General features: G+C 42.4%; 1 protein-coding gene across 1 annotated transcript in view; it reads left to right on the plus strand.

Moving 5' to 3' along the window:
• The window catches only part of LOC108797808 (ephrin type-A receptor 6), a 355,406-nt gene that overhangs the window by 115,654 nt on the left and 222,576 nt on the right, over positions 1 to 17,176 (plus strand). The window contains exon 3 of the mRNA XM_018569475.1: positions 15,154 to 15,278. Within this exon, the coding sequence (XP_018424977.1) occupies positions 15,154 to 15,278 (125 nt within the window). The remainder of the gene's footprint in view (positions 1 to 15,153; positions 15,279 to 17,176) is intronic.

A 17,176-nucleotide genomic window follows, 5' to 3' on the forward strand; every position in this document is an offset into this window, starting at 1 on the left:
GGGGGGGGTATTAACTAGAAAGCATTGGGTCCAAAAATTTTAATGGGTTTCAGCAGTGGCATGTGACCAATAATGCAGGTGGTCAGAGGTGGGTGGCCTGTATTTCACCTCTGTACAGCTCCTATCTATACCCATTAATGCTGGTGGTGACTGTATTTGAACACTTGCAAGTTGTAGACAGACAGTCTGAATAGCTCACTCTTTGGACGATGTGTACAAGCAAGGCTACTGGGAGACTCAGCTTCCTACTTCTCACAACTTTCTGTGATGGGAAAGAGGGAGACCCTTTAGCACAACATGTTTAGGTAAATGGCACATCTTCTGCCATGCCCCCCAGTTTATAAGCAAAAAATTATTGGCTAAACCCACAAGTGCTTTTTTCATAGGTATGTTTTCTTTATACTGGCTTTCGAAAATAATAAAGTGATAATAAAAAAGGTCTACGTGAAACGTTTAGTGAAGTGTAACAATTTTGGTAGTTAAGTATTGCATTTATTGTAGAGGTCTACATATCTGTCCAAAAAGAGGGACAACTGAGGAGGAAAGAGGGACAGAGAGATTTGGGTACTAAAGAGGAACAGTATCTCATCAAATGAGGGGCAGTTCGGAGAAATATATAAGCGACTAGTACGCTGAGCACAACAGAAGAGGATCTCCTCTTTCACAACCAGCCAAAACTTTGCTGGCTTTGGCAGGTGGGTCAATTTATGGAAAAGTAGTCTGCACCTCTCAAACCCCAAGCCAGCAATCAGAGTGATCTTTCAGTGCCAACATAAAAATAATGACTGTAGTAAGTGAGACATTGTTTATACACTGTAGTTTTATACATGGGGTAGGCAGCCCTTCAGTAGCCACATGGAGCCTGTAGTGTAGAATGCTCTCTGTTCCTCACCTCTCCACTTGTTTGATGTTTCTATCCAGTAAGATCCCTTAAGTACCTGGTAAGCATACGCAGTGGTCACCAAAGAATACTACCACTAGGGATGTCCAGATACCAAGAATCGTACTTGGTGCAAGTACAAGTACAAGTACTGATAATGTTCCAGCTCCAAGACTAGACCAAGTACAAACCAGACCAAGTACAAGTACTGATACTTGTCCAAGTACTCACAGATACCAATTGCTGATACATTTTTGTTCATTTTCATTTGATAGTTTTCTTAAAACACTACAAACTAATGATTTTAGGTACAGTGGTGGAGCGCCAGGGCCCAGTGACAGCTGCAACCTCTGCAACCCTGGTGGTTTGCATGAAAATTACAAGTATCGGCACTACCGTAGTATCTGAACATCGTAGTATCTGAATTGGTATCTGAACATCCCTAATATTCTGCTCCATTCTATCATTGTTGATAGAAACATGAACTGCCATTGCTGACCTTCTTAGAGAAGGTCAGAAAGTCCTTATCCACATACTTTTTCCAGGCATTGAAGTGAATGGGCCAGCATTACACCCAGGTAACTAGCATCTCCAGAATAACAAGTCAGCAATGGCATCCTCTAGTCAGGAAAGATATTGAGGCCGGTACAGGCAATCTATTCTGAGTATTTTGTGATTGGTTAGCACATTAATAGATGCTCATTTACCCCTTTGCCACAAAACTGTTAACAGCTGATGCATAAGGTTCCAAACTATATACAGTTTTATGTAAAGGTTTATATAAGGGTTTTCCTGTAATATAAGTCATGACTTTCCTTTCCTCATCCAATGCCATTTAAGCCATGAAAATAAGGGTCCCGTAAAAAATCAAACAATATGCTCTTCATACCAAGCACAGAGTGGCAACTTTTGTTCTTGCCATAAGTCCTTTCATCTGAGAAAGACAAAGGTAAAACAAATGTCTTCTTCCTGCGGTCATTTATTAAGGACAGGGAGATCAATGCTGAAATGGCTCATAAGCACGATGATATCAGTAAATACTTAAAGCTTCGCTACAAATCATTGATGCAACTGTGTGTTTGTGAGCGTGCCGGTGTCATTACTCAGAAAAATGAATTACAATAACTCAAACGGGCATCATTTCTCATTTTCCTTTTTTTAATTCTTTTTTTTACTTTCTATTTGCTCTGACGCATCTTAAATCAATCGTATTTTGTCACTGTTCTTATTTCTTTCCTGCCTTTTCCACTGCTCTGTTTATTATGATCTCCATGAGATGTCTGTGATAGAAGAGTTATCACTATGAATGTTTTTAGGAGTGTCCTCCATGGCTAGAGCAGTTTGTGTCTTGTGGTAATACAGGCAGTCCCCGAGTTACAAACACCCGACTTACGTAATACATATAACTCCTACTAACAAACAGAGGCTATTACTGTACAGCAGGGGATCCCAGGCTGCAGCCAAAGTGTACCGCGCAGCATTTTAGTAGTTGTAATGCTACCGTGCTCGTGCCGAGGAGTGCCCACCTTTTTGGGTCTGGTTCGTAGTACTTTATGTATATTACAGGAAGTTGGCTCTTGTTAGACGTGCAGACGAGGGGTGCCCGCCTCTTCTTCCGGGTCACTGTGAGGTTTTTACTTGTATCCTCATTAGAAAGATTTAATCTCACTTTCTTTCCTTGAGACAACAGGAAGGGAGAGGAAATCTACCCCTAGGAAGGGAAATTCACTCCTGTAAGAGTAATCATGGGAAAATGGTGTCTCCACAGCTTTATCACCAATCCTTGCTTCCACGACAACCCAAAATTTTCAAAATCCAATTGTCACAGGGACAGAAAGTGAGGTGAAATCTTCTGAACAGGGGCACACACAGCAAAACAAATGTTACAGGGAGTTTACCCTTCCCAATGCTATCCAAAACTAAAAATAATTTTTGGGCTAGAGTTGCACTTAAAAATGTATCTGTTCCAACTTACATACAAGTTCAACTTAAGAACAAACCTACAGACCCTATCTTGTTCGTAACCCGGGGACTTCCTGTACTGTAATCTCAGCACTCGCAGTAGGGGAGGCTGGTGTTAGATGTCACCTACTCTTACCCTGTTCCATCCTCTGCATACCAGGCCCAGACTTACCATTAGCCACAATGGGTGAGTGCCTATAGAATAGATGAATGAAGTAAAGAGTAGAAATACTCTTTACTTACGTCATCCCAGGGCTGGCGTTTGGGTCGGGGTACTGAGAAATAGCCCATGGCCCACACATTCTTAAAGGACATGTAGCACTCACCCCCGAAGGAGCCGCTGAGTATGAAATGGGTTCTCCTACCTGTTTGTCTAGCCACCTGTCCCCTTTGTTCAGCAACAGCACACCAACACTCACGGACAGAATGGACTCGAGTCTCAGGGTCTTTTGGGGTATTTATTTGCAAAGGTCAACAGGAGAGAGAGGGTTTAGGATCTGTAGGATGCCCTTGGAAATGCTTTCTCCCTTAGCAACAGCTAAAGTCAGTAGTATCGTGGCCCTATCAGAGCGACCAATAAATGAACAGTACAGCGTAAGCCAGGATAGTCCAGGACTTTGAGAGGAAGGGACTATCTCTGGATTCAGGTAGCAACAACTGGCTTCTTCTATAGCGATCACCTGGGAATAGGGTGAGGGGTCTCTTACAGGGTCCAGACAGTAGCTCTCATCAGCTCCTCTGCGACACTCTTCGATAAGACGACTCCACCTCCAGCCCAGCTTCCATCAGGTCTCCTTGCAGCCATAATGGAAATCTCTGGGCCCTCAGCATCTGCCACCTGCTGAGGTGCATGCCAGATATCCAGTGGTGTATTCTAGTTCCAGGTGCCCAACACCTGCCACGTGTGTGGGCCCAGCAAAGTATCAGTGTATCCTAGGCCCCCAGTCCCCCTCAGCACCTGCCATGTGCTGAGGCCCAGGCCAGTTTCTTGCATCACATAGGCCTCCTCCTGTGGAGAGGTCCTAGGAGGGAAAGAGACCTTTGCACAGTGTCCCCAGACCTTTTATTACCTGCCCTCAACCATGCCTCTGAGTCATCCTACTCAGGGATTGGGTAGGGTCAGGTGCATAGTCATAATCTGAGGATGGATCCTCCCTCACTGTATGCCAAGGCTCCCTTTTCCTCAGCAACAGGAGGAGCAATCAATCCAGCAGATTCAGGGACACAATTCAGGTAGCAACAACTGGCTTCTTCTATAGCGATCACCTGGGAATAGGGTGAGGGGTCTCTTACAGGGTCCAGACAGTAGCTCTCATCAGCTCCTCTGCGACACTCTTCGATAAGACGACTCCACCTCCAGCCCAGCTTCCATCAGGTCTCCTTGCAGCCATAATGGAAATCTCTGGGCCCTCAGCATCTGCCACCTGCTGAGGTGCATGCCAGATATCCAGTGGTGTATTCTAGTTCCAGGTGCCCAACACCTGCCACGTGTGTGGGCCCAGCAAAGTATCAGTGTATCCTAGGCCCCCAGTCCCCCTCAGCACCTGCCATGTGCTGAGGCCCAGGCCAGTTTCTTGCATCACATAGGCCTCCTCCTGTGGAGAGGTCCTAGGAGGGAAAGAGACCTTTGCACAGTGTCCCCAGACCTTTTATTACCTGCCCTCAACCATGCCTCTGAGTCATCCTACTCAGGGATTGGGTAGGGTCAGGTGCATAGTCATAATCTGAGGATGGATCCTCCCTCACTGTATGCCAAGGCTCCCTTTTCCTCATCAACAGGAGGAGCAATCAATCCAGCAGATTCAGGGACACTCATAGAATGCAGAGCTCTGTATAATCAGTATCTAGACTGGTTACAGTCCAGGTATCTCTAAATTGAATAGCGACATTTTAGAGGGCGCTACAGACCCAAAGAGCTTCCCGTCTGCCCTCAATCTTCCCCCCACATTACATTGCATTACAGCATTACATCAGCAGTATCATATCCTCCAGCATGACCCACCCCATAGGGAAAAAACACTCTGATCCTGAATTAACGGTAAACAAAAATACAAGCAATCAGTGCCATATGAACTGGGTTGTGTTGGAGAGCATACAGTATTCAGTCAAGGTGGCCCCTTTTTGACTCTTGTCAAGGGCCCCAATGTGTCTAAAGCTAGCTCAGAGCCATCCCAAAGGTACAGTATATTAAAGACAAAACACAAAGTGAGACTGAAAGGTAGCTCTGTGCCCTCACTTCCACAAGATACGATTCACCATGAACAAGGTCAGCATTGAGAGGAACAGGGGAGTGAAATGCAGGAAATGGGTGGAGCTTTGTGTGACAACGAATCATGGGGAAAATGAAGGATGCTGGCCAGAATGTTCAGATCTGTCTGCTGCCTAACAAATCACAGCTTGCAAATAGCCTTTGGAAGCTCTGGGTAGGACATACGATGTGATGGGTGTATTGTTGAGTGTATAGGAGTGCATGGTGGAGTGTGTTTTATATATTAGGGCGAATAGTGGGGTGTCCTTTGTATATTAGGTGAATAGTTGGGTGTCTTCTTTTTACACTGAGCATTACACAGCATACTGCAGATTGTTCCATTCTGTACACTGTACAGTACATTACATACTCCACACTGCTCCATTCTGTACACTGTACAGTACATTACATACTCCACACTGCTCCATTCTGTACACTGTACAGTACATTACATACTCCACACTGCTCCATTCTGTACAATGTTCAGTACATTACGTACATTACTTTCAAATTAACATGCAGGGCTGGTTCTAGAGTATTTTGCGCCCTAGGCAAGACCAGCCCCATTCTCCTGCCAGATAGCTTCCGCATGCAACAGGTAGATTAATTTTTATTTAAAATAGAGGATAGCAAACTGTTGCCTCTCAGTTTCGCTCCTCTTCTTAGTGGGCAGGTGCAATAGCCAGCCTGCTATATGCTTTTGCAATATGAAATAGATGGGAGGGGGCACGCTGTGGGGGGGCATGAGTGTTTGAGGCTACGCCCTGGGCAGTAGTGCACCCTAGGCTGCTGCCTAGTTTGCCTAGTGGTAGCATCGGCCCTGGTAACATGAGAAATGTTCTTTATATACAGCAAGAGCACTTTCTAGCAGAGGGTTGTTGTGTTGGATGTTCAATGCTGTGTGCCTGCCAGTGATAGAAATCCATCCCCATGCATAGCCCAATACAAGCAGCACCATATTATTACCACGTGTACAAGCTTCAGGTAAATCATTCATTGCTAACCTTCTGCTGAAAATACCAGCTGCCTGGCTGTCTCAGACCCCCAAATAAGTGCACAGCCTGTGAAGTCACAACTTCTAATTTGTAAGCTTGTCTCAGGTCAGTGTCTCTGACAGTGAGGCCTGTGGAACAGCATAACCTGCCAGGCTTTTTCAGAAGAAGTCAGCAGTGGTTTCTTGAATAATTTGCTCATGGCAGGTTGCCGTTTAAAAATGGAGCTGATGTCATAGACCTTGGAGGATACACGCATCCTGTTACCCATAGAAACCAGCTAGGGTTTAATTGTTCACATATAACAAGCAATTTGGTCATCTTGAGCACTAATTCTACTTTTGCTTTTATATGTATAATCTCATCTCTGACTCAATGGTGTCTTGTGAATACCTTTTATAATATTGTATTATGCACAGACAGATTCATATTTCACTTTTCTGTTCTCGGTAAAATGTCTTTATCTGTTGTGTACTGTGAAAAGATACACTGTACATTATAAAAGCTCAGATTCTGGAAATAGTCATTCTACTTTGAGTACGTTTCTTTGTAATACATTCAGTATAAATAGATGACAATGTTCTACTTCATAATTGTGTTGTTGCCTCCTGTACCTTCTCTCTGGCATAGATTTGCCCACTTTTCCCCTTTTGTCTATAAAACAATCTAATTATCTGTTAGGAGTTTGAGATGATTTATTTATAAACTACAGTCATGTGCTTTCCCCAAATTTTGATTGCATGTAGCATGGCTTGTTTGTTAGCTGTTGCTATAGGTGTGCACACTTGACAGTTACTGTAGAAATGCATTGTAGTACAGATGCGGTGTGTTCCAGAGCGGCAGCTGCTGGAACGCACAGCAATCGCTCACAAATCTTCCCCCTTCGTTCTGGGGTGGGAGGGGGTGTAGCACTGCATTGAAGTCAATGGCATGACAGCCATGCCCCCTGCCCGCAGTGCGATCAGACGCATGGCAAAACATTGCCAGTGTTCCGGTCCACGGTGAACGCAAAAGATAGAGCATGCAGCATTTTTTGCGTTTGCAGTGGACCGGAATGCAGACAATGTTTTGCCACACATCCGATCGCACTGCGGGTGGGGCTATTAACTTCAATGCACCGCCACGCCCCCTCTCACCCCAGAACGAAGGGTTATGTGGGTGATTGCTATGCGTTCCAGCAGCTGCTGCTCTGGAACGCACCACAATTGGTGTGAATGGGCCCTTTGAAGCCTGGCGTTTAGTTATGAGATACTGACCTGGAACAAGAATGCAGAGAGAATTATCGCAGACTTCCTACACACTTTTCCTGGCATAGTGATTCAGAAAGAGAAGGTTCCATATTTCATGTATTAGAGGTTAACTTTAGAGAAAATTGTTATTAACCTTTACAGTGGGGCTATCCCCGCACTGCAAGGGTTAAGTGCTCGTTTTGGTCTAGGAAGGAAAATAAAGTTATACTTACCTCCTCCTCTGGCTTGCTCTCAGACCGGTCCCTTCAGCTTTGCTCCCCATCTGTGAGTCATCACATCCTATACACAGTGTATAAAACACAAGGACACCAAGGGACATACCATCGCTGGAATGGAGGAGACAGGCAGAAGGGAGTTCTGTAAGTGCTCCGAGATTCGGGTGAGTATACCTTTGTTTTTTTTCCTCCTTAAACCAAAAATGAGCATTTCCTTAAAGTAAACTTCTAATAAAGGAAATATGGAACTGCCTCTTTCTGAATCACTATCCTAGGAAAAGTCTTAGATAATTCTCTCTGCATTCTTGTTTCAGGTCAGTATCTTTTAATTGAACTCCAGGCTTTAAGTCCCACAATTTAAGTCCCACAATGCATTTCTACAGCAGCTGTCAAATATGCACAACTATTTAATATAATACAAATATAAACAAATATTGTCTAAATCTGAGATACTAATCTGAGCATACTTATTGAATCTTGGTTTCCTTCATGTACTTCTTTACATCTGTGCAATAATCCATTGTAAAACATTGCCACTGTGTAGGAGCTTTCTGTAACATAGACCAATCACTGCTGCTCTCTCTCTCCTACAGGGTGACTGGTCTTGTATCCGCCCCCTTCTGTAGCTTTTTGAAGGCAGCCTGTAGTGGGTGGGGCCTGTTGGGTCCCTCCCACAGCTTTGCTCTGCGTACGCTATGTATAGCTCGGCGAGGATGTCACTGTTACCCTTATTTACTGTACGTTGTGAAGTATATTTTAGGTACTATCTGGGTTTGCAAAGGCATTAGGTACAGACAAAGTGTATTTATTTGCTTTGTGACTGAAGAATATATTTAAAGCCCAACTCCAGGAAAATTAAATGTTTTACCTTATGACCCTGCACTAGAAGGTTTAACTGTTATTCTATGTTCAGGGGAAAGGGAAAAGCTGTTTTCCTGTCCCCCGGCTATATACGAACAGTTAACCCTTGCAGTGTAGGGGCAGCATTAAGGTAAAGCTTTTCCCCACTACAAGGAAAGACTTCTCAAGTTGGGCTTTAAGTATAATTTTATTATGGCCAGACTTTAAATTATTCAAGCAAGAATGTCAGCCTAACGGCCAGGAAAAAATGCCTTTTTAAAAGGAGCGGTCAGCAATGGCAGCCTCCATGTTTCTCTCATGACAAGTTGTCTTTAGGACGCACAGGCACAGGCTTTAGTTCGTATACAGCAGTTTGCAAGGCATTTGCAAGGCTTTCAACAAGCTTTTAACAGTTTCAAGTCTTTAATGCACCCTTCTAATATAATCTGTGTTTAATAAACCCAAACTGGAGCGGAAGTGCTGGCTGCCACTTTTAACAAGCTTCTGGCAGGCATGGTCATTTCCTATTTTTATTAAGAGGATACTCACATAAACGGAGCTATGGCATGTGTTACGTCCAGTGCTGTCCATGGTGCTGAAGGCACCGCAGGCACTTAAAGTGTACCTTCAGCCCCTTTTACTGAAAATCACATCAGCATGCAGCTCTGCACGTTGATTTTAAATCATCTTCCATTCATTAGTTAAACAAACTTGTTTTTCATTTACTTACAAATAGAGTTTATCTATTTCCTGGTCCAGTTCTGGGACAAATGACGTAAGTGTCAAACCGTTGCATGTTGGGAAGGTTACATCAGCAGAGCATTGCTGTGAAATCTCCACTGTAATCTCATGAGATATCAGAGAAAGATGTGCATGGTCACATGTCCTAGTCACATGTGCCAGATGTCAAGGCACATCTGGCACATCTGGCAGAGTAAATGAAGATCTAGTAATCTGCCCTTAGTAAACATGGCCACTGCCAGAAGACTGGGGAAGGAAAGTGAAATAAGGCATGCAAAGAATACAGCGCTGGCAATTATCTAGAAGTATCTGTTTGTAGATTGTCATACTAAACATTTCAAAAGGTGTGTTTGTTTTTATTTTAAAGATATAGGTAAAGGTCTGCTTTAAGCATATAATGTACTTTCAATTCCATTAACTCCATGCCAGTCCATTCTGCCATTGGCAGCAAAGTCCTTTGTAAAAGCTACAGGTTGCTAGAGCCATAGCATAGGCACGCTCCCAATGTGACAGTGATGATTATTAACATAGAATGTGCCTCCTTCTCCTCCATACTCAAAGGTATCGGGTATTATCTCCGGTTCCCAGTGCTTAACTGAGACAGTATATGTGAGGGGTGCTGGGAGGTTAAAGCAAACTTGTTTCTTTGGCCTGAATAGGCAGAGCACAGGTTTGCTTTAAGTCAATGTCACTTTCTTCTGGTGCTAACAGGTGAAAAGCTAAAACAATCTTAACACCCATAATTCGTTTTTTCACCTAGAATTAACGGTAAACAAAAATACAAGCAATCAGTGCCATATGAACTGGGTTGTGTTGGAGAGCATACAGTATTCAGTCAAGGTGGCCCCTTTTTGACTCTTGTCAAGGGCCCCAATGTGTCTAAAGCTAGCTCAGAGCCATCCCAAAGGTACAGTATATTAAAGACAAAACACAAAGTGAGACTGAAAGGTAGCTCTGTGCCCTCACTTCCACAAGATACGATTCACCATGAACAAGGTCAGCATTGAGAGGAACAGGGGAGTGAAATGCAGGAAATGGGTGGAGCTTTGTGTGACAACTAATCATGGGGAAAATGAAGGATGCTGGCCAGAATGTTCAGATCTGTCTGCTGCCTAACAAATCACAGCTTGCAAATAGCCTTTGGAAGCTCTGGGTAGGACATACGATGTGATGGGTGTATTGTTGAGTGTATAGGAGTGCATGGTGGAGTGTGTTTTATATATTAGGGCGAATAGTGGGGTGTCCTTTGTATATTAGGTGAATAGTTGGGTGTCTTCTTTTTACACTGAGCATTACACAGCATACTGCAGATTGTTCCATTCTGTACACTGTACAGTACATTACATACTCCACACTGCTCCATTCTGTACACTGTACAGTACATTACATACTCCACACTGCTCCATTCTGTACAATGTTCAGTACATTACGTACATTACTTTCAAATTAACATGCAGGGCTGGTTCTAGAGTATTTTGCGCCCTAGGCAAGACCAGCCCCATTCTCCTGCCAGATAGCTTCCGCATGCAACAGGTAGATTAATTTTTATTTAAAATAGAGGATAGCAAACTGTTGCCTCTCAGTTTCGCTCCTCTTCTTAGTGGGCAGGTGCAATAGCCAGCCTGCTATATGCTTTTGCAATATGAAATAGATGGGAGGGGGCACGCTGTGGGGGGGCATGAGTGTTTGAGGCTACGCCCTGGGCAGTAGTGCACCCTAGGCTGCTGCCTAGTTTGCCTAGTGGTAGCATCGGCCCTGGTAACATGAGAAATGTTCTTTATATACAGCAAGAGCACTTTCTAGCAGAGGGTTGTTGTGTTGGATGTTCAATGCTGTGTGCCTGCCAGTGATAGAAATCCATCCCCATGCATAGCCCAATACAAGCAGCACCATATTATTACCACGTGTACAAGCTTCAGGTAAATCATTCATTGCTAACCTTCTGCTGAAAATACCAGCTGCCTGGCTGTCTCAGACCCCCAAATAAGTGCACAGCCTGTGAAGTCACAACTTCTAATTTGTAAGCTTGTCTCAGGTCAGTGTCTCTGACAGTGAGGCCTGTGGAACAGCATAACCTGCCAGGCTTTTTCAGAAGAAGTCAGCAGTGGTTTCTTGAATAATTTGCTCATGGCAGGTTGCCGTTTAAAAATGGAGCTGATGTCATAGACCTTGGAGGATACACGCATCCTGTTACCCATAGAAACCAGCTAGGGTTTAATTGTTCACATATAACAAGCAATTTGGTCATCTTGAGCACTAATTCTACTTTTGCTTTTATATGTATAATCTCATCTCTGACTCAATGGTGTCTTGTGAATACCTTTTATAATATTGTATTATGCACAGACAGATTCATATTTCACTTTTCTGTTCTCGGTAAAATGTCTTTATCTGTTGTGTACTGTGAAAAGATACACTGTACATTATAAAAGCTCAGATTCTGGAAATAGTCATTCTACTTTGAGTACGTTTCTTTGTAATACATTCAGTATAAATAGATGACAATGTTCTACTTCATAATTGTGTTGTTGCCTCCTGTACCTTCTCTCTGGCATAGATTTGCCCACTTTTCCCCTTTTGTCTATAAAACAATCTAATTATCTGTTAGGAGTTTGAGATGATTTATTTATAAACTACAGTCATGTGCTTTCCCCAAATTTTGATTGCATGTAGCATGGCTTGTTTGTTAGCTGTTGCTATAGGTGTGCACACTTGACAGTTACTGTAGAAATGCATTGTAGTACAGATGCGGTGTGTTCCAGAGCGGCAGCTGCTGGAACGCACAGCAATCGCTCACAAATCTTCCCCCTTCGTTCTGGGGTGGGAGGGGGTGTAGCACTGCATTGAAGTCAATGGCATGACAGCCATGCCCCCTGCCCGCAGTGCGATCAGACGCATGGCAAAACATTGCCAGTGTTCCGGTCCACGGTGAACGCAAAAGATAGAGCATGCAGCATTTTTTGCGTTTGCAGTGGACCGGAATGCAGACAATGTTTTGCCACACATCCGATCGCACTGCGGGTGGGGCTATTAACTTCAATGCACCGCCACGCCCCCTCTCACCCCAGAACGAAGGGTTATGTGGGTGATTGCTATGCGTTCCAGCAGCTGCTGCTCTGGAACGCACCACAATTGGTGTGAATGGGCCCTTTGAAGCCTGGCGTTTAGTTATGAGATACTGACCTGGAACAAGAATGCAGAGAGAATTATCGCAGACTTCCTACACACTTTTCCTGGCATAGTGATTCAGAAAGAGAAGGTTCCATATTTCATGTATTAGAGGTTAACTTTAGAGAAAATTGTTATTAACCTTTACAGTGGGGCTATCCCCGCACTGCAAGGGTTAAGTGCTCGTTTTGGTCTAGGAAGGAAAATAAAGTTATACTTACCTCCTCCTCTGGCTTGCTCTCAGACCGGTCCCTTCAGCTTTGCTCCCCATCTGTGAGTCATCACATCCTATACACAGTGTATAAAACACAAGGACACCAAGGGACATACCATCGCTGGAATGGAGGAGACAGGCAGAAGGGAGTTCTGTAAGTGCTCCGAGATTCGGGTGAGTATACCTTTGTTTTTTTTCCTCCTTAAACCAAAAATGAGCATTTCCTTAAAGTAAACTTCTAATAAAGGAAATATGGAACTGCCTCTTTCTGAATCACTATCCTAGGAAAAGTCTTAGATAATTCTCTCTGCATTCTTGTTTCAGGTCAGTATCTTTTAATTGAACTCCAGGCTTTAAGTCCCACAATTTAAGTCCCACAATGCATTTCTACAGCAGCTGTCAAATATGCACAACTATTTAATATAATACAAATATAAACAAATATTGTCTAAATCTGAGATACTAATCTGAGCATACTTATTGAATCTTGGTTTCCTTCATGTACTTCTTTACATCTGTGCAATAATCCATTGTAAAACATTGCCACTGTGTAGGAGCTTTCTGTAACATAGACCAATCACTGCTGCTCTCTCTCTCCTACAGGGTGACTGGTCTTGTATCCGCCCCCTTCTGTAGCTTTTTGAAGGCAGCCTGTAGTGGGTGGGGCCTGTTGGGTCCCTCCCACAGCTTTGCTCTGCGTACGCTATGTATAGCTCGGCGAGGATGTCACTGTTACCCTTATTTACTGTACGTTGTGAAGTATATTTTAGGTACTATCTGGGTTTGCAAAGGCATTAGGTACAGACAAAGTGTATTTATTTGCTTTGTGACTGAAGAATATATTTAAAGCCCAACTCCAGGAAAATTAAATGTTTTACCTTATGACCCTGCACTAGAAGGTTTAACTGTTATTCTATGTTCAGGGGAAAGGGAAAAGCTGTTTTCCTGTCCCCCGGCTATATACGAACAGTTAACCCTTGCAGTGTAGGGGCAGCATTAAGGTAAAGCTTTTCCCCACTACAAGGAAAGACTTCTCAAGTTGGGCTTTAAGTATAATTTTATTATGGCCAGACTTTAAATTATTCAAGCAAGAATGTCAGCCTAACGGCCAGGAAAAAATGCCTTTTTAAAAGGAGCGGTCAGCAATGGCAGCCTCCATGTTTCTCTCATGACAAGTTGTCTTTAGGACGCACAGGCACAGGCTTTAGTTCGTATACAGCAGTTTGCAAGGCATTTGCAAGGCTTTCAACAAGCTTTTAACAGTTTCAAGTCTTTAATGCACCCTTCTAATATAATCTGTGTTTAATAAACCCAAACTGGAGCGGAAGTGCTGGCTGCCACTTTTAACAAGCTTCTGGCAGGCATGGTCATTTCCTATTTTTATTAAGAGGATACTCACATAAACGGAGCTATGGCATGTGTTACGTCCAGTGCTGTCCATGGTGCTGAAGGCACCGCAGGCACTTAAAGTGTACCTTCAGCCCCTTTTACTGAAAATCACATCAGCATGCAGCTCTGCACGTTGATTTTAAATCATCTTCCATTCATTAGTTAAACAAACTTGTTTTTCATTTACTTACAAATAGAGTTTATCTATTTCCTGGTCCAGTTCTGGGACAAATGACGTAAGTGTCAAACCGTTGCATGTTGGGAAGGTTACATCAGCAGAGCATTGCTGTGAAATCTCCACTGTAATCTCATGAGATATCAGAGAAAGATGTGCATGGTCACATGTCCTAGTCACATGTGCCAGATGTCAAGGCACATCTGGCACATCTGGCAGAGTAAATGAAGATCTAGTAATCTGCCCTTAGTAAACATGGCCACTGCCAGAAGACTGGGGAAGGAAAGTGAAATAAGGCATGCAAAGAATACAGCGCTGGCAATTATCTAGAAGTATCTGTTTGTAGATTGTCATACTAAACATTTCAAAAGGTGTGTTTGTTTTTATTTTAAAGATATAGGTAAAGGTCTGCTTTAAGCATATAATGTACTTTCAATTCCATTAACTCCATGCCAGTCCATTCTGCCATTGGCAGCAAAGTCCTTTGTAAAAGCTACAGGTTGCTAGAGCCATAGCATAGGCACGCTCCCAATGTGACAGTGATGATTATTAACATAGAATGTGCCTCCTTCTCCTCCATACTCAAAGGTATCGGGTATTATCTCCGGTTCCCAGTGCTTAACTGAGACAGTATATGTGAGGGGTGCTGGGAGGTTAAAGCAAACTTGTTTCTTTGGCCTGAATAGGCAGAGCACAGGTTTGCTTTAAGTCAATGTCACTTTCTTCTGGTGCTAACAGGTGAAAAGCTAAAACAATCTTAACACCCATAATTCGTTTTTTCACCTAGCAATGAAGCTTCTTCCATCAACTTTTTCTTTGAAAAATCCAGGTGTTAAAACACCGAAAACTTCTCTCTCCTTGATAAAGAGCTATATGATGTCACAGCTTCATGCATCAGGACCCGCAAGGGAAAAGAGAAAAGGAATTTTACAAAACATTGGAGAAACTATAGGGATTAAATGGCTGAAAAATGAAGTTTTCCTTTAATGGTTGCTAGCAAATGAACTTAACATGAAAACAAGTGTCTGTATTACATTAAACCAACATTTACACTATTGTTCTCCTTTTTTCCTTCTCAGCTCCTTCACTAATTGGCATGGTGAGAAAAGACTGGGCATCTCAAAGCAGCATTGCTCTCTCGTGGCAAGAGCCAGACTATCCTAATGGGGTCATTCTGGACTACGAGATCAAATACTATGAGAAAGTAGGTCTTGCTCAGCATTCCTGGAAAAACGCTTAAGATGCAAGTAGTGCTTTCTTTCTGACTATGTTATAAAATGTTATTCTTTCTGTGCCTTATTTTCTCATTCAGTATTTTATTAAAGGTAAAAATGACAATTTGTTCCAAGCTGCTGTATTTGTATGTATGTACAGCAAAATGCTTTACACATTCATATTGCAATCTTTCTGTCTTTTTTATGAATATTAACTAGAAATCCTTTCTTTAAAGGGCACCTGTCATTTTTAACATCAGCGTCAAGTTAGCACATAAGTACGAATGATGGTTGGACCTTTTATCCATAAGTGCTAGACCAAGCACTTGCCTTATACTGTTTGTACAGAAGGGCGAAATGTCCACTCGCACTGCAGCGTGACAGGGAACATGACAGCATTTTGGAAAAAGCATGTTGGGCTTACAATGCAATTTTTCGACAATGTAAAATGAAGGGAACAATAAAAGAACTAGACAGCAAAGGATATATAAATAACTAGCAATCATGAGAAGCCTATTAGTTTGCCACCCTAAAAAATGAACTGAACCTTTGGATTCGAGATTGTGGCTGATTTACTAATTTGTAGTCCAATTCAATAGCCAGCAAATATCCAATTAACTGGTTGATCTGTAAGTTGCCACACATGCACTCAGGGGAACCAGTAAAGGGGTCTTTCTGGCCCCATTACCGTTCCACTAGCTCAGTAATAATAAAAAACAACACATGCAATGAATATAAATGTTGGATTTGAAAACAACCTCACTTCCTGCCCTCTTCTGTATAAAAAAGGGTAAAATTCCAAAGGGTTCTTTTTCCTTTCCTGGATTTGTTGATTTGTAAGAAGTCCCGTCAAATGTAAAATGTTAGGGAGCATAGTGCCGCCACTGGTATTCTGGAACTTTCTGCTGCAGAATGACTGAATTTCACTGAGAATAATAGTAGTAACTGGATTCCCATAGTTCCCATGCAGCCATTTTTTATTTTGTTTCGGATATGTAATAGAAAGTGCTGTGGTATGTTACACATAATCCTTCCAAAGTCCATACCATTCTCAGGGCTCAGGGTGGTGGCTTGTCAGCACTGGCTGATGTTTGCAAAAAGAGGTTTACCCCACCCCCTGGCCCTGCAGAGCATACACACAACCCTCAAGTCATTCGGTGCCAGCCTATATACTTTGTTGGTATTGTAAAGATAAGTGATGATATTATCTCGTGGCAAAAACATGATTAAAAATCATATTCAATATATGATTACTTTATGTATTCAGGTTTCACAGAAAAATAAAGTCAATATATACGCATGCATTTCAGTTTGATATGTCTGTTAATAAACACCACCAGAACATCTATCATCATCTATCTACACAGAATCTGTGTGGGCATGATGGATAGATAGATAGATAGATAGATAGATAGATAGATAGATAGATAGATAGATAGATAGATAGCAAATTAGAAATGTGTAGGAACAGGTTACCTAGAATTTAGTTCTTCATCTACAGTGTGATGAATGTATGTACAATACATGTATAGTATATGTGTATTGCATTTCTCTGCTATATGTACTGTAAACCCTGGTTTGTGTTCAAGCTATAAAAGTGTTTGTGTCCTGGAAATTTCACTAAACAGAGGTAAAAACACAAAGGATTAAGTAATAACAGAATGAACACAGCAGTATTCTAAAATGGCTGAGCTAGCTGTATATTCAGCTTCCCAACAAATGTTATAATTCATTTTACAGTTGCAACAGTTTGCCACTTAATCTCCCCTAGGAGTAAATTCTGTTCTGCTTTATTTATATTTTATTTGTAAAGGATAGCACAAGAGAATCAAGTTATATATACATTTAGGTATGTTTGTGAGTGTATATATATATATATATATATATA

The sequence above is a fragment of the Nanorana parkeri genome, unplaced genomic scaffold (genome assembly GCF_000935625.1).
Source record: "Nanorana parkeri isolate BGI_ZX_2015 unplaced genomic scaffold, ASM93562v1 scaffold1340, whole genome shotgun sequence".
NCBI classification, from domain to species: Eukaryota; Metazoa; Chordata; class Amphibia; order Anura; family Dicroglossidae; genus Nanorana; species Nanorana parkeri.